The sequence below is a fragment of the Rissa tridactyla genome, chromosome 1 (assembly GCF_028500815.1).
Source record: "Rissa tridactyla isolate bRisTri1 chromosome 1, bRisTri1.patW.cur.20221130, whole genome shotgun sequence".
In the NCBI taxonomy this organism is placed as follows: Eukaryota; Metazoa; Chordata; class Aves; order Charadriiformes; family Laridae; genus Rissa; species Rissa tridactyla.
In genome coordinates, this window is record NC_071466.1 from 104,649,695 (window position 1) to 104,667,703 (window position 18,009).

General features: G+C 39.5%; 1 protein-coding gene across 4 annotated transcripts in view; it reads left to right on the plus strand.

Moving 5' to 3' along the window:
• Positions 1-16,305, plus strand: part of SCAF4 (SR-related CTD associated factor 4) — a 45,672-nt gene extending 29,367 nt beyond the window's left edge. For 3 of the 4 annotated variants that reach the window (XM_054188092.1, XM_054188093.1, XM_054188095.1), the window contains 5 exons: positions 839-993; positions 6,530-6,692; positions 6,825-6,905; positions 7,008-7,196; positions 15,095-16,305. In XM_054188092.1, coding sequence (XP_054044067.1) covers positions 839-993; positions 6,530-6,692; positions 6,825-6,905; positions 7,008-7,196; positions 15,095-15,939 — 1,433 coding nt within the window. In that variant the 3' untranslated portion in view covers positions 15,940-16,305. Of the gene's footprint in view, positions 1-838; positions 994-6,529; positions 6,693-6,824; positions 6,906-7,007; positions 7,197-9,294; positions 13,247-15,094 lie in introns of those variants that run through there. The other variant, XM_054188096.1, reaches the window with a different exon arrangement.
• The last annotated feature ends 1,704 nt before the right edge of the window (positions 16,306-18,009 follow it).

Here is an 18,009-nt window from a genome sequence, read left to right on the forward strand (position 1 = left end):
GGTACTCTATAGAGTAGTTGGTTTTAACTGTTGTGTGGTGTGCTGTCTAGCTACTGAAACATTATTTCAGGGTTTTGTCGTTCTGTCCAGTTTGCCCTAATTAGGTGGTGGTTATTCTAAATAGTAGCATCTTTTCATGATAAATACACAGGAAGTTGAGTATGTATGCAAAATGAATGATAAACTCAGTGTGTTCAAGTCTTCTCAATGCTTTTCTCTTTCCCATAATGCCTCGTCGCTGATCCCTTTTTTCTGCTTAGCTGTCTTTTCCCTGGAAGTTCTGACAAACAATAGGAGCCATATTTCTTCTGTGAAATAAGTTTAAAGCTATATTTGATGTTTCTTTTATTTTGCTGCAATTCTTTATTGTTGCATTCTCCTTTTCCTTGTTCAAGACTTGAAAATGTTGTATTTTCAGAAATGACTTCCGAAATTAGTGAAAAAGCTGCCGCTTTCTTGCTCGAGAGCAATGGAATGAATCTGTTGAAAGCTTGTCCCAAAACAGCCTTACTGTTTTTGTTACAGATAATGTGTTTCAGAGTCCTGGGCATGTATAAATGCTGTCAGTGCAAAGAATTGTTAAATGACTAATGAAAGGAATAAATTCACTTGCTATGTTTCAGTTATTTGCTGTGCTGTGTTTAAAGTAATTTGGAGTTTTTATTGTCAGAAATCTGTTTAAATGCTTCTTAGCTCTGTGGTTCGTCTTCTCGGAATATTCTCAATTACATCATTTTTGTAAACAACAGAAAGCATGGTAGTTTTACATGGCAGTACTTGACTACTTGTCTGCTTCTACTGAGCTGATATGTGTATGTTTGGGGTTTTTTTTGTATAGAGTGGAAGGGGATTCCCAAGAAGTCTGAAAATGAAGTAGCTCAAAATGGAGGTGCAGAAGCTGCGCATAATGAACCAGTGTCACCTATACCTAAAGCTTTACCTGTTCCAATTCCCGTTCCCATGCCTGCACCAATAACAGTACCTCCTCCACAGGTGAGAGTTGCTTCTCATTTGTTCTGGATATCTAAACAAAAACTTACTTTAAATAATAACTCAGTATAGCAACACATAAGTTAAAGAGAGGGAGGAAATACAATGAATGGTAACTAGAAGATTTTGCGTGTGTGTGTTTGTCATGTTGTTATCCCTGGTTAAAAAAATGTTGGCAGACTGGCTATGCTGCCAATTTATGAAGGTAACTTTCCTGTGCCATAAATCACGTATGCACCTGAAAAACATCATTTGAGCTCCTTCATTTAAAAGAGCAATGCAGTCTCATAAAAGACTTTTCTGCTAAGTCACAGTGGCAATGGAAGACTTGAAAAAACAAAAAACAAAAAACCAAAAGAAAAACAAATACATTTGGGTTTGGAGCATGTTTTGTGCCCAGCAGAGCATCTGGTTTGATTTCCCTGAAAAGGGATGTAGTTTGCATGTACCAGAACAGCCCTGGGAACTGAGTCAGCACATGGTTATGGGAATGATGGAGGATTTGCTCCAAAACCTCATTGTTGCTCTAATGCTAATGCAGACAGAGTGTACGTGTCAGACAGATCTTCATTTAAAGCATTGTAGGACTGTATGTCTAATACCTGTTCTCTCAGTCCTGGATAAATTATTGCAGTAGATTTTTTTTATTAATGGGCTGAATTGCATCCTCTCAGTGTTATTATGATTATGCTATTTTTTTTTTCTGTTTTCCTGATTTTCCTCACTGTTGGCTTAAATAAGCTGTAGACCTTCTAAAACATGCACATTGCTTTCATGTTTGTTCATATTGTGTATACTCTCTTTGAACAGCCTTTGGGAATTTAATGTAAAAGTTTTCATACTCTTCCTTTGTTGTTACAATGGTTCTTTAGTCAAAGCTGATGTTGTATGTTCTTTCACTAAAAGAACACTCTGACATTTTACCATTAGTTTAAGTAGCATGTAATAATAATTACTCTCTCTGGTTTTATCGTCTGTATTTCTTTTAGCTTTACTCATTGACAGACGCATTACTACTTTTATTGTAACGGTTTTTGTCTTGTCACTGTTAAAATAGTAATCTACTGCCTCCCAAATGGGAGGAAGTGTTCATAGAACTATTTTACATCTTGAGAAAATGTGATTTATGAACTGCAATATCGCAGATGCGCAGAAAAGATCAAAAACTCAAATCATATATAATTTAGCCAATTATGTGATTTGAGAACATAGTTTGTTGAATTTTGTGTTGTTTTGACGCAGAATTTATGAAATGCTGTAAGGTATTATTAGTAAATGAACACGTAAGTCAAATTTCTAATTTCAGAGTTTTAGTAGCCATTAACTGTATTAAATAGTAGTGATTCTGTTTATTTTCCTTAAATCCATGCTGAAAAGGAAAGTGTAAAGAAAAAACCAACCAGTTTCAGAGTATATTGAGTGTGCTGATTGCTTGTCTTATCAGCTGAAGCCTCATTGGCTTCAGTTTTTTTACCACTGCAAAGAAACTCGTGCCTTCACAAATTTAGGGCAGGACCAGAGAACTGTATTTAGTCTTCACCTTTGGTTTCGCTATGAACTTTTTTATGCTTGACCAATTCAGTTGTCTTTTCTGGCCATAAAATTAAAATAGTTTAATGATTCGTAAACAGTTCTTAAAACTTACAAATTGAGTTTAGCTGTGATGATGTTACTGGTGTTAGTAGTAAAAGTAACATGTTCTGTAATATGCAGATGTGACCTAACACCTAAAGGAAAAAGCTCATTATGTTCTACTTCTTTTGTTTAAATACCTTTGTAGAGTACCATTGTATTTTAATTAGATGATGTATTTTTGTCCTCTGATACAAGCAGAACTGTTTTCATTTGTATTTGGCTTCAGTGTTCAGGACTGTAAGAGGTGGGGAGGTTGTTATGAGTCCTGGGTAGCTGCTGATGCTGTCCAGCCTGGAATGGGCATCAGTACAGTGATACCCGGTTGCTCGATCTGTCCCGGGGCTTCTCCCCCCATTAGCCATGGAAAACACCCTGCCCACCCTGGTCCCTCTGACTGGAGAAGCAGGTTTGATGCGCGTGGTATGCCAGAACAGGCTTTGTGCATTGTCCTGATTCAGGCTGCAGGGATCAAGCATAGGGCTGCCTGACAGATAATCCCAAAGAGCTTTGACTGCATGATTCCCATAACTTACTCTCTCTTCTCTCGCTTCTTGACCTTCCTTTTCGTGGTGCTTTCTCCTCCCTTCCTCCACTCCAATCTCCTCCCAAGTTAACAACTCTCGCCTAATTTTTTTTTCCATGTTGGTCCCAGTTTTGCTGCATCCCTACCCAGATTTGCTTTTTATGATACAATTACCTAAGTAATATTGTCCTTGTATGGTCCTTCCTGGATATCATTACTTATTCACTGTTGGCCTTACAAGTAAGGTCCTTTCCCCACCCCACCCGTAGGTAAGTCTGGTTCTTCAGCCTCAATAGCACACACAATGTGTTCTCAGCCACAAGGTCGTGGGTTGTTGGCAAGATAAGTGGAATATTTCTGTTGTGTTGTGCTGCTGGAGTGAGCCCTTTTCTTGCCTGTAGATTCAGATCTGTGAGCTGTTGCTGAATCTGGTCCCGCCCCTGCAGGTCTGAGTAATCCACCTCAGTGGTCTGCTCTGGGGGTAGGTCTGTTTATTTTTAAGTTATATTGCAGTGTCCAAGATCAGCTTAAGTCTATTTCTTGATTACTGAGAGTCAGTTTCAGTTCATAGCACTTGTGATATCGCTTGCATTGTGCATTCATTGATGAGGTTTTGGGCAATTGGTGTTCCATTCTCCTGGCAAAGCTGGGCGCTACCCTACCAAAACTGCTGTTCTTTTACAGCGAGCCATGGCTCCGGCTTTGCCAGGGGTTATACATTGAAGTCCAGGGGGTTTGCTGTGGCCACCCTTTCTGTAAGTTTCCCAATCCAACCCCAAAGTCCCTTTTCTTTATTTTATGGGTTTTCAGCCAGAAACCAGAGTCCAAGTTGAATGTATACCTCCCAGATTTCCTGATGGATTTCTCAATGCCATGTGCTCCTCCTCCCTATAACTAGGTGTGGGAGTTTTGCATTGGTCCAGTATCCATCCTGTGCCCTTCCTCTTGAAACTGGCAGACTCCTCCATTGCAGTCTTCCTGCTGGAGACTCAGGTGTGCTTAAATATATATTTATTTGTCTTGGAGCACTGTAGGTAGACTGTGCTCCTTTAGTTCACAGGGCAAATGATTCTCCTTCAAGTCTCCATCTGAGAGGTGTGCAGTAAGAAATAGCTATACCTGGACGCAGGCCAGACCCCAAGACATGTTCATTGGTATGCACCTGCTGGTCTGCATTAGTTATTGAGAGGTTAGTTAATCTAGTTTCAAATGTTGCTAGCAAAATACCACGTTTTCCTAGTATTTGTCTCCTCATTAATTGAAGGTTCTCCCCAGTAGCATGTTTGTTACTTTGTTTTATCCAATTTGTTAGCTATTATTCTGAAACTGTTCACCAGTCCTCCGTGTTTGTTACCTGTCAGTGTGTGTTAGCCATTGGTTCCATCTCTTTAACAAAGAGAGAAACTTTAGACCTGAAGTTGTATTTTAAATTCCATGTTGTGACATTTGTGCACTGATTTTTACCATCTTCCTTTTTTCTTTCTGCTGAAAAGAAAGGTTTTAACGTGTTACTTACGATTATGTATTAGAGGGTTAACTTCTTAGAAAAAAATTAAGTACAGCAGTTAAGCTTGGATAATTAGGTATGAATATATTGTAATACTTATCTAAATCATCTTCCATTGATGTTCTATTCTGGTTCATCATAATGTTTTACTATTCATTATACCTTCTCAAACCATTGTGTACACATGCTTCATTCACAGTTTTCTCAGCTTTTAACTACTTAAGGACTGACAGCATTTAGCAAGTTTCCCCTCTTTCTTTTTTTTTTTTTTTTTAACTTTTTGCCTTCTTGATTACCCCTCCTCAATTCCTTCTGCTACGTACACATTCTGTAAGTGAACGCTTGCTTCACAGAACATTCCTGTAATCAACAGATCTGCTGCCATGTCTGGCTAATCTTGTAAGCTGTTGTTCTTTGAAGGAGTACCCTGTAAAACAAAGACCTACTGAGACTCTTAGGTTACTGTGGGTTTGGAGCACTTTTTCTAAAGCTTTAACTGTGATTAGTGGAAAAACCTCTAGGATTACTCAAAGTTAACGTTCATCTCAGTAGTCTTGGCCTTATGTGGCACTCCTAGATATGCGTACCTCTGCACTGTTGGCCTTGCAAGGTCCTAGTCCCCAGAAAGTCCCCGGTGCACTTTTCTGCTTCTCTCAGAAGTTTGGCTGTTGCTCACATAACACCCCCTTACCAACTGCAGAATCCAGCCATCACTCGTGGTGCCATCTGTAACTTTTGTCAGCTTCTCACATTGTTGTCTGACACGTCTGTCTGGCAATTTCTCGGGCCACATCCCGTAGTTTATCACATGCTGCTTAGTTAGCTTAACTTCAGGCCAGGGCCTAATCAGCAGGTTATTATAAACAAATAAATAACCAATTTAAAAATAAAAAGTGATGGTCTACACTAAAGCCTAATGAATTAAAGCCTACTGTAAATAATTGATTTTAAAATTCTAATAGTCCAAGTGTTAATGTGCCTCAGCTCACTAACCTAGCCACTGGTAGAGAACTTAGAACAGAAGTCTGAAGTGGTATGAGGTGCTTGGCAGCTTTAGCATCTTCTCAAGGTTTAAGGGTAACATTTTGTTTACTTTGGTTTAATGCCACTTCTTTCAATTCTGAGAATAAACTAGTAAAGCCTTTTCCTTCTTTAGAAATAAAAAATTAGTTATGAATTGTCTTGGTGTAGTAGTTCTGAAATTTTAATGGTCATGGAGGGGAGTCAGTTATGATCACTTGAGTACACAGCTCTCCTTTGCTTTAATAAATTAACTTCAAATGCAGAGCATATTTTGATTTAACTTTCTTCCTTTTGATTCCCACACATTTAATGTATTTTTTATAGTAAGCTCATAAATATGAGTCTGAGGATCAACTTAATTTAAATCAGTTTTCATTCAGAGCTTGATCTAAATCAGAACTTAAAAAAAAATGAATAAGGAAACAATAGTCACTCTAATATAATATAAAAACTCAGGTAGTGAAAAAGAAAAAAGAAAAGGTTTTTAATTGCTCCGAAGTTGTGTGCATTATAGTGTATTGTGCTAGATGGAAAAATTTAATTCCAGCTACTGTGTAAAGGGTATATTTAGATGAGTTACCAGCATGCATTGGTATCAATTTACCACAGAGAATAATTTTTTCTTTAAGAACAAAGGCAAACAAAACCCATGCTGATATTTTAAGTTGTAGGAGTTCTTTGATTGCTAATTAGATTAGTTAATGTAAGTCACTTTGTTGCAGAGTAATTTAAGGTAGCTTGAATTTTCTTGTTTTGATGGACAAAGCACAGAAGACAGCAGTCCATAACTGAAAAACAAATAAACCATTCAGTTTTGAGGTAACGCATTTTTCTCCTTCCTTTTTTCTTAGGTTCCACCACATCCCTCAGGTCCTCCTGTGGTTGGTGCACTCCAACCACCTGCTTTCACAGCACCTTTAGGAATCCCACCTCCTGGATTTGCTCCTGGAGTGCCACCGCCGCCGCCACCTCCGTTTTTACGACCTGGTTTCAACCCAATGCATTTACCCCCAGGTATATTTATATATTTTTAGGAATATTCAGTCCTTTTTTTAACCATAGAGCAAATAAAAGCATCTGCTGTATAAACTGCACAAGTATTTTTCGGTGAAGTGATGCTCAGTGTTAATATATATTTCTTTACAGGCTTCCTTCCTCCTGGGCCACCACCACCTATAACTCCTCCAGTATCTGTTCCTCACACTCCGGCAGTAAACATCCCAAACTGTAAGTGTTTAAATCTTGGACAAGCGGCAGTAGAAGGAAGGTATCGTGCCAGCAGAAAAGCTGACTTTTTTTTTTTTAATATGCCAATGCATTGTTTCTTAGCTACAGCAACTGGCGTGAATGAAGACACTACGAAAGATTCATCCGTAGGAAATCCCATCCCAACAGTGGTTTCTGGATCCAGAGGGAGTGCTGAAACTACCGATAGTTCCAAAATATATGGGACTGTTCCACCTCCTGTAGCACCTACTAATGTACCTGCTCCTGTCACCCAAACTATTCCACTTCTTGGTAAGTTAATTTTTGTATATATTCTTCAAGTTTATTGTTCCCTGAATTTAAAATATGATTTTGATTTTGCTTCTGGCATACAATTCATGGGAAAGTAAAGCAGACTTTTCTAAACTTGTTGAAATTTCTGCTCTTCTGTTGGCTTTTAAATCATTTTTAGAGGCTTGGTTTTACGCAGAAGGAGCAGTAATTTTTTTATTATTGTTGAAAATCCGTTTTCTAAAGAAACAAAAAAGTTGTAGCGTTTAAGTTACAAATTCAGGACAGAGCAAAAGGCTGTCTACTTTTAACAAAATGATGTTTATACCATATGGAAAATTAACTTCCAGCATCTGTATGACATAAGAACTATGTTTTAGACTTAACTATTACATGTAAAAACGTAACTTACAAAGAAACAGTATGGTTTTTTATCTGTGCAAATATGGTATCCTTTTTATGTATGGAATAAATTATTTTAATAAAATCGATTATTAATAATTAATTATTAATCAATTATTTTAATAAAATGAAAAACAAAAGCTTTTATTCAACCCTGCAATATTACAGGATTTGAAACCTTTTAAACAATATGCTAACTTATTTAAATATTACAAAATGGTGTTTTGACTAGCAAAACCAAGCTGGCTTTGGATATCTTACATAAATGACTTTTCACAATATGATATGAACTTGATCAGATTTTTAAAGAGAGTGTATGCTGTTTACTGTTACAGAGGTCTGATAAATATTTATTTTATGATGGCCTTTTATGGGTCAGTGTCCAGAATATACTCCAGAGACTCGTTTCCTACAAATTTTAACGAGATTATTACATTTATGGGGTTTCAGACCTCTAAATAAGAGCCTAACAAGTGAATGAAAAAGATAATTTTGTTTTAGTGTGTTTCTGCCCAGAACTTTACAGTCTACACTGAAAAAAAACCCCAAAGATTTGTCTCCGAGAGCTTACTGCTCTATTGGTATTGATGGCTAAATTTTCCAGTCACGACTAGTGATTTTTGGATCCCTCATGTTGGAAATTCAAAATAAAACACTTTTAAAAAGCATTTTTCAAAAAATGAGAAGCTGTTTCTCTGAAAATCAGTCTGCTTCTTAAAATCTGTCAAAGCAGATATGTAAAACCAGCAGCTAGTTATCCTAGAGTATCTTGCACGCTCAGCAAACAGAGAAAAGCTCAAAAAAAATTCTGTGGTGACACCATGGATTAAGAGAATTTTGTAGTCATAAGGATTATCGGATTATACATTTAAGACATTCACATGTTAGTGATGAAGTTATACTTTTTGTAATTGTAATACTGTATTACCAGATTTTTTAATTTCATGGTACTACGTTTTGTACAGCAAAACTTGAACTTTTTCTTCCAAGCCTTTGGAATGTATTAAGTTATTCTGAAGTTTGCTGTATCACTATACACATAAGAAAAAGGTTTTACAAAATTAATTTTGGAGTGAAGTGGATTATATACCCATATTAGTTACTTGGATGGTAGCTTTTTCTATTCTTACAACTTCAAGGAAGCTGAATTTGATAAATCTGAAGAAGAAGAACTTGCCTTTGTTTTTATTAACTTGTTTACTGAATAGTTGAGGTCAGAGTGACTTCTGTCAACGTTCAGTCTCATCAGCAAGGGGATAGGACAGGTCTTTTTCTTTTTATAAGATTGCATGTGTGAGCTTACAGAGTAGTCCTGAAGTAATAATAGCTTAAGATCTTTGTGTTTACTTAAGTAATATTTATGTTGATGAGTGTCTTATTTCAAGAAGAAGGTATTTATAATCAAGGAGTTACGTAAAATCCTTCCATCCTGACATTTCGGAGTTAAAGGGGACTGTTCACAATCTGATAAAAGATACAAGACAACTCGAAGAAACCCATGATATTGTTTCACATGATTAAAGAGAAAAGATTATTGTCAGTTGTCTTTGCTTTTAAAACTTTTCAGTAAGTTAACACAAATGAAGCTGTCAGACCACTTTGATGCACTTACCAATTGACCTGAGCTCTGCATGTGAGAGTCCAGATCTGGCCTCTCCTTAGGCTGGAAGAAAAACATGAAAAGAGGTGATGTTTTCTACCACTTGTGCTGATCTAGGTAGCAAAGGAGTGTCCCTTGAAGTCTTGCCCTCCCCATCCTCTGAGTTCAAGAGCTGGCCAGGCTGCATCGTCATTCCTTCCTTTTCATTCCGTGTGTCAGGTTTCACTCCTAGGGAAATCAAAGCAGGGGAAATGGAGCGTGCCAGGGTTTCCCCATGTGTGCGGACATGAGGTGCAATCTACATATGCATCCCGGTCTCGGAGCCCAGAGGTACTTGCAGGCTTGACAATTTACATGTAGCCTTGCTATCTGGCCTGCAGTCTTGTACAGGCCAGAGGCAAATGAGCTGGACAAAGTAAATGAGTAAGTTCAGCATCGCCCTCAGTTAGCTACGGGAAAGTGCAGACAGAGGAAATCAAATGCTTCAGACTAAAGGACCTCATGTTCACAAGCGTATGGTTTAGCAATTTGAATAGATGACTGATCGTGCGACTGGTTTCTCACGAAGTCCTCAAACTGCTCGTTAAACATTCCCATGATGTGGCTCTCCAAGCTGAGATAAGAAGGTGGAAGAAAGATTTGTTTGACAGCATCATGAAGTATGTCATGAGGACTCTGCTTGGGGAAATAGGGGTGAAGGGGCTTGAGTAGTGTAATGAAGAATGAAGAAGTGTTCTTCGGATATTTGGGCAGGATAGAAGAATTTACTTCAGCAGGCTGAATTCAAGGAATGAAGATTGCCCTGAAGAGACTGTCTTAGAGATCTAAACGTAACCTTGCTTGAGAACGCCTTATGTAATCTGTACAAACGCAGGAGCTCTTTTCTAATTTTTGTAACTTCAAAATGAAGTTTATCTATCTATCTATCTATCTGTTCAGGTTTTATATGGTAATTCTAAATTGATTATTGTAAGATTTCATATGCTTTCTTAGTAATGTAAGTTACATTCTGTTTCATCTCCACTAATTTCATTCGTTCCTAAAATGTAATTCTTTCATCACTTCCAACAAAGACGTGTTTGTGCTTCAGAGGAGTGATCCCTCATGAACATGTTGTCTGAATTTTTTTTGTGCTTATTTCTAAAAACCACCCTCAGGTTGTTCTGATTTAGTTGTATCCTTGATTATATTCGCTGCTGTTATGGCTTCTTGTTCTTAATTTGAACAAGATTATCCAGACTGTAACTGGTTTTGTGAGTGTGTGCTCATATGTAATTTTTTAAATGATCTGCAAAGCAGATTTTTAGACTCTTTTTACATGTGCATATTGCAGAAAGTGACAGGCTTTTAAATCATTTTTGATTTGCCAACTTGTTCTTAGTGTTCAGCAAATGCTGTAATTTGGACCAGTAATAAACTGCTGTTGCAGATGCTGTGTTTCAAATATTCAGATTCTGTGATCTATTATCTTGATTAAATACACCATATTGCAGTTTGTAGGTTCTGGTCTAGTGCTCTTTTTACCAAAATTCCTACAATGATAATTGCGTATTACCAAAGATTAATTATACTGTAGTTCTCCTTGAGCTTGGTATTCGCTTCCTGTTAATGCATGCTGAATTACTATTCTTTTCTCCCTTGCTGGTTTGTTCCTAAGTAACTACATGGTCTTTCTGCAATCTTCATTAAATTATAAAAGACAGACTACAATATTTTCTGTGCTCATCGGAGTATTACTATATTATACCGTGGATACTTCCTTCACAGGAAGGACGAGCTTTTTATTAGCACAGGATATGAACGGTGATAAACCTAATACATTTCCAAATTTCTTTTGATAGCCCATTTTAAAAGTGTAACAAACACTGCATATTTGCTAATTACATATATGACTGTTGCTTTCTTAATACCACCAAATAAGAATTCAGAGGTAAGGGAACATGAACTCTTAAGCATCGTTCCTGGAGTTCAGTTTTGCCTTGATGATTCCCCTAACCTGCATCAGTCAAGTGTTTATGTTTTATAAAGCAGAAATTTTAGAAGTCTTAGTACCAGTAACCAACACTGTACACATAACATAGTTTGACTCTTACATCCTTGTTTAAGCATCTTACACAAATAGGAGCAAACTCCCACCGGCTTCTGTGATGGGCATTTACTAGCCTGAAAAATGTTGGTATTTATGGCAAGTTATTTAAGTTGTGAATCGATATTTAGGCACTTAAGTTTAGGCTTCTTTCTTTACAGTCTTGGCCTGGTCTAAAGGATTCTTTATCAAACTCCAGAAAAAGGCACGAGACTTACAATATTGTCCCTCTTTGAAGAATTTCTTGGTAGTATTTAATGTTCTAGTGTTAAGATGCAACATTCCCCACTGGAGAATGATAGGAGAATTAATGTGACATGCTAAATGTTGCAGAACATCAACAACACACTCAAAGTGTAAACCTTCAGCCCGTTCTGCTGGAATAGTAAGCTTTTGAGTTCTTGTTCTCATATTCCATCGGATTTGCAAAGGAGGTGTATTTGAAGCAGAATCGCTCTGTTCGATACAGAAAACACCGTTCCTCCGCTTGCTTTCTTGTAACAGCACAGCTGAGAAGTAATTTAACGGATCATAAGAGACACTCTAATCACTTATCGAGCAGAGTTAAGTTAAAAACTAAAATCAGATTCTGTGCTTCTCAGTTAAGTTAGCATTTGTAACACTGGTAACTACCACAAGGGAACATGGGCTTTGTCCAGCCAGAAGAGAAGATAATCAGAAATGGAATTACAGTGCCACAGAAATCTAGCTTTTTACCTAATTTATGGAAAGAGTAAGGATGACTCCTGTGACCTCTCTGGATAGAAGACACTTCTTCAGGGCAGCTATAGCATTTTGGCCTATGTCTGAATGAGTAAAGTGAAATTATGAAGCTTTTGACACTGTGATTGTTGTTGCACCTCTGGATCAACGCTCATGGTTGGCGATGGGTTTTCCTAGTGCACTCGCCTCTGCGTTCTTCATAGTAAAGACTCTTCGCAAGTTCTGAGGACCTTTCACTATGCGTCACTGGTAAAAGTTGCAAATAAAGACAAGTTGTGAAAGCAATCTATACTTTTACGCATTTGAACAGAATAACACGTTTAGGTGTAAGGTCTGAGGATTCTGTCTCCAGTATTAAAAGCCATGTCTTGTAATAAAAGCCATGTCTTAGCCAAGTGATGCAGCTGGTGAAAGGGATGGTTGTATTTCATACCCGTAAGCAAGCAGACAAGGTTAGCTGCTACAAAAAGGTTCACAGTGATGAACAAATGAGTAAAATACAGGCTGGGGCAGATCAATTCTATCACTCGTCTGCACAGGTATGAGATGGTCATTAAATCACTACTGCTTCCCTAGGAGCTCTGGTGCTTCGTGTTTGACAAACTATTTAAATTTTACATACTGTCTTTCCCTATATAAGACAACAAAGGGCTTTAAATTTTCCTGGACGTTGCACGTGCAATCTGAGTGGCTAATTTTACTGAGCATTTTCAGTGAACTTGGATGTGTTTCTGGACAGCTTTTTCAGATGAAATTTTTAGTTTCTTTAATCTTCTGGTTTATCAGCACAGCGAGGAAACCCTAATAGTTCTTTCTACAGTGTGCTTCAGCCTCAAATTTTGAGTGAGCTGATTAAAAAATGTTCAGCTGCCCTGCGGATGCAGTCCAGAACAAAATAAGTTTCAGATACTGTTACGCTGCCTCTGTGCTGTATTTTGTGTAGTAGTAAGGCTGAGAAATTAGATTACCCGTACTTGTTAAATTTAAAGGAACTTTTCACACTTGCCTCATGTTCATGCTGTTGTAACCCACATCTACTCTGCTACGATAGAGCAGAAGCATGTGCTTAGCCCCTTCAGCTCAGTTATTCTTTTCTGCCTTATTTTTAATCTTCTGTGGAAGACTTGACTTATCAACAAAAATATCCCCAGACCTCAGAATTCATCAGAATAACGTTCTTGGAAGACATCATTAGCCTTATGTCTGCCTCGTCAGATGTGTAGTACTGAGGCACGGGAGGAGTTTAAACTAGATGATTTACAGTCCTGGTTATGAAGAGGAGGAGGGGGAGTGCGGTGCATTTTCAAGTTAAAAAGTTGGGGGGGGGGAACCAAACCAGAAAAAATATGCTATTGCTGCTGGAACATTTCTTTCAAAGAGTGTGACCTATCAGGCCGTGTCTTAAAAGTGACTGCTTGGAGGGGAAGGTAAGGCGATACCATGGACCAGAAGAATATTCACGTCTTTGTTACCCGAGTTCTCCCGATGGGCAAACTATGATTTCCTTCTAATATGAACATAAAGAGCACTCAGATATGAAGGGTCTCTGTTAGAGATGTTCTTGAGCAAAAGAAGTGGTGTGATGAAAGGGCAACACGTATGTTCTTCGGAAGGCTCAGGCACGTTTGGGATAGAAATGCTAAATAAAGCAGATGGAGGAAGAGGGAAAGTCCGATAGCTGAGTGGAAGGTTATTTGGGATGTCTGCTCCACCGTGGTCGTTAAGCTGAAATCAAAGTGCAGTTTTCACTGATGACGCTGCCAGGTATTTAATTCTGGTATTAATTTACATAGCTATTTCACTTCTAGTTTTACCCAGAGCAGGAGTAACAAAATTTTATGTAACATGCATTCTTAACCTTAATTTTTTATTAATATATGTGGAAATAAAACATTATTTATAGTCTCAACAAACGTATAAAGGAGCGCAAGATGGATTAGGAGAGATTCGTGCTTGTTCTGCTGGCAACTCTTGATGCCTTTAAATTTCAGTTTGGGAGTTTCCAAAACAACACCTGCTTTCTCAGATACGGAGCTTATTTTCAAGTAAATAACTGCCAATGAGCAGAAAGAGCAGATAGATCCCGCAGAAAGGCTACAGAGAACAGGGGACAATGGCGTTACTAGCTCAAACAAAAGGAGGCACGTGAGATAAGGGGGCACGGGCTTATTGCTGTGAAGTCCTCATCTGGAGCTCGGTAATCCTTCGTTTTGGCTTATGGTGTTGATGTCAACAAGCTTTGGGCTGAGCTTTCTCGAACGGTATGTTTTGAGAGTCCCATTTTTTTTTCCTCTTACAAAGACCACGCTAACAACAAGAGTCCAGAACTTCAAATGGGAAATAGTTGGTGTTGGCTACGTGCTATAAAGGATGGAAAATTGTGTTTTAAAAAAAATAGTCCAGAAATCACCTCTTGCATTCCCTTTTAGCTTACATGGCAAGGTTTACTGTACTAAAATTAAACTTTGACGTATCCCTTTTCTCTGGAATGGTAAATTGAACCCTCTGTGATTTCCTGCTCCTACCCCAACCCTCTTCTGACCGTACCTCTCCCGTCGCAGCTCACTGCATCTGACACCTCTTCTGCACCTTGAAAATCTCGGTGGTGACCTGTTCGAACCTTAAGGCTTTTAGCCAGATACAGTTTCGCAGATGTTTGTAATACAGCAAAAAGGTTTTAAAGCTAATTAAAGGAGGGGAGGTGTCTTTAATTAGGAAGCCTGGAAAGCATAACCTGTGAGGAAGGTGTTTCGTCAGCAGGGCACTGATCAGGAAGAGCTCTGACCTGCAAAATGGCAACGGCTTCTGCACAAAAAGGAAGCCTTTAGGATAAGTGATTAGTTACTGCTATTTGAATATTAATTACTCTTAGCACATCACAAACTCCTGTTTAAAGACGGTGCTCTCTTCAGAGTCTAAACCAGCACGGGAAGCTTTGCGGGCTGCTCTCTGCACCCCCCACCCCCGCCCTCACGATTTTGGGGTTACTCCCTTCACGAGATTATTTTGGCATATGTTTTTCAAATTATGAAAATGCTTTGCTCTTTTTTTTTTCCCCTCCTGCCAGCCTCTGATTTTACTCTGTACGTGTGTGTTTGTTTGTTTCAGGCACTCAAGGAGTTGCGCCCCCGCCGCCAGCCCCCGTTGTTGGTTTGCAGACTCCATCCACCGGCCTCTTGGGTGCCCGGCCTGGTTTGATACCGCTCCAGCGACCGCCGGGAATGCCGCCCCCTCCCCTGCAGCGCTTTCCCCTGATGCCACCGCGACACATGCCTCCCCACATGATGCACAGAGGGCCCCCGCCGGGACCGGGGGGCTTTGGGATGCCTCCCCCCCACGGAATGAAAACCCCCTTCCCACCGCCGGGTCACTTTGTGAGACCCGGGGGGATGCCGGGAAGCGGGGGGCCGGGCGGACCTGAGGATAACAGAGATGGGAGGCAGTTTAACAGGAACGACAGGCAGACGTTCACGCCTAACAGAGACCAGGAAAGGTACGGAAGGAGATCTTTCGGAAATCGGGTAGAAAATGATCGCGAGCGCTACGGTAACCGCAACGACGACAGAGATCACGAACGACTCAGTAATCGTGACAGGCGAGACTGGGGACGAAGAAGCCCCGAGCGTGACCGACACAGAGACTTGGAGGACAGAAACAGGCGGTCCAGTGGCCATCGAGACCGAGAGAGAGATTCGCGAGACAGGGAGTCTCGTAGGGACAAGGAAGAAAACCGAGGCAAGGAAAAAGCGGAGCTGACAGACAGGGCAGATGGCGACAAAAACCATGAATCGCACAGCGGCAAAATGGAGGACGCAGACATTGTTTCAGACCTTCCTGCCGGAGAGTCTGAACCAACAGGTGTGAAACCTGTGGAAGAGTTACCATCCGAGGCTACCTCATCTGTGGAACAGGCGGAAAAGGAGATGGGCTCAGTGGCGGAGGCTCCTCGCTAGAGACTGGAAGTTGCCGGGAGACGCCAGTGACATTTGTCGGAGTGTAGAGCTTTAGAGTTGTACAGTCTGCTGTATTATATTTGCTTCTGCTTATATCACAGCCCCTCAGTAGTCGGTGGGGAATTGTAAGCAATTTGATTGCTTCCCTTCTATTTAAAATAGCAACAACATAACAGGAGATACTGAAGATATGATTAAAATATTACCCATTTTTGCTGTAACTTTTTTAAAGTTTTGACTTTAAAAAGTTTACAAATCAGAAGTAGAAGTGCTTTCTATTTTTTTTTTAATTTAAGAAAAGGTTACGGTGAAAGCTCCTCAAAACAATAGGGATGTGTTTTTAATAAACTCTATTTTCGTAACAAACTTTAACGTGTGCTATTCTTCCTACACTGCACTGAAGTGGAAAAAGGAGTGTTCAACATCTTAAAGTTTGAACTGTTAATGCTGTATTGGAGTCTAAATTAGACTGTTCTGTTTATATTTGTTAAAAGAAAGACATCTGTTTGTGTAGCTATTCACAGAAGCAAATTTTTATTTGTAATAGTCATCTTGATTTTTAGATTGCTGCATTTTAATGATTACTTGACCATACTAGGTAAAAGTTAGAGGTTTTAAAATGTTAATTGAAGAGTTAACTGTTTAGTGTTTGCAATGCAATCAGTTCTTTTTTTTTTCTTTTTGTTTTCTCCCCCCCCCCCCGCAACTGGTTCTGTGGTAAATGTTGCCCTAATTCGCCTTTTTTTTAAAAAAAAAAGTGGACACCTTCAGACATACTTGGTCTGCTCTGCTTGTAATGTTATGACTGTGTGTGGTGGGCTCGGAAGTGCACCAGTTCAGCAGCTTTTGTACTTGTTATTCATTGATGCTTTTTTTTTTTTTTTTTTGGAAAGTGGGGTGAAAGAGAAATCAAAGACACCAAAACACGATATAAAATGCTAACCTATTTTTTTTAAAGGGGGCTGGGAAAAGGAAGGGAGGCGGGAGGGCGCGCGAGGATTTTGAAATGCTGCCTCTTCATTCACCCAAGTCCGGGCTGCTGCCGTTTGTCTGTGTTATCGATGTCTACCTCCTGTAATCCCGCAAGAGGTAGGTTTAAATTTTCCACCCCACCCCACCCCCCCCAACGATGTCCCCATCGGCCTGATGGACAGAGGGCGCAAGTTTTCTCCTATTTGTGTAAGTTCTCTCCGCATCGCTTCAGTAATTTTAAGAGGGCGAATACAGGATCTTTGTGGTTGGCCCTTTTGGGTGCAAAAGGCTCTTGAGAGACGCCGGGCTGGGCTGGGCTGGGCTGAGCAGCTGGATCCCTGGCCCCCTCTGCCCCGAAAGGGGCTTGCTCACCCATCGGCCACGCACAGGCCACCGGGCTCAGGTAGCGCCAGGCCTTCAGTTGAAGCTTGTTAAACTCTGAAGCATAGCGGGAAAATTGTATGAATCCTGTGCGTATTTAATTTTTTTTTTTTTCCTTGATAGAGGTGTGTTCTACTTTTAAAGTTGGAGGTTTTTTCCCGCCTAAGTGAAGGGCAGCTGCTTTCTTACATCAGTACTTTTTCGTAGCTGCTCTGCAGCAGAGGGGTTTTATGCGGGGGAGGGAAGCAAATGTGGAGTTACGGACTGGGGGAGAGGACATATATTTTTATGTTCTTGCAATAGCAGAATAAAGAGAGAAAAAAAAAATCTGTTTACATACTTGTAGTGAACTCAGCTTCCATGTGTTAAAACTTGTGTCCTTAATGTTTGTTTCATGCTGGGCCAGCGGAACTAACTTTTTTCATACAAAGCCAGAGATTTACGTCTTATGTTTAAGACTTGTCTTAGTAAAAAAAATGCCGTAATTCTGTAAGGAGGTAGGATTTTTTTTAATGAATACACTTTATTAAAGGATTTGAAGACAAGAATGAAAGAGACAGAAGGCTTATCTGTTCACACAAATGCCACCTCACGTTCTCTCCATTTCCCTTTCTAGGAAATTGAAATCCAAGCCTAGGAAAACCTCGGACATCCTTTGCAGAACAGTTTCTTACATCCTTCCAAAGCAGTAATTGTATAATAAACATACTGGGGATG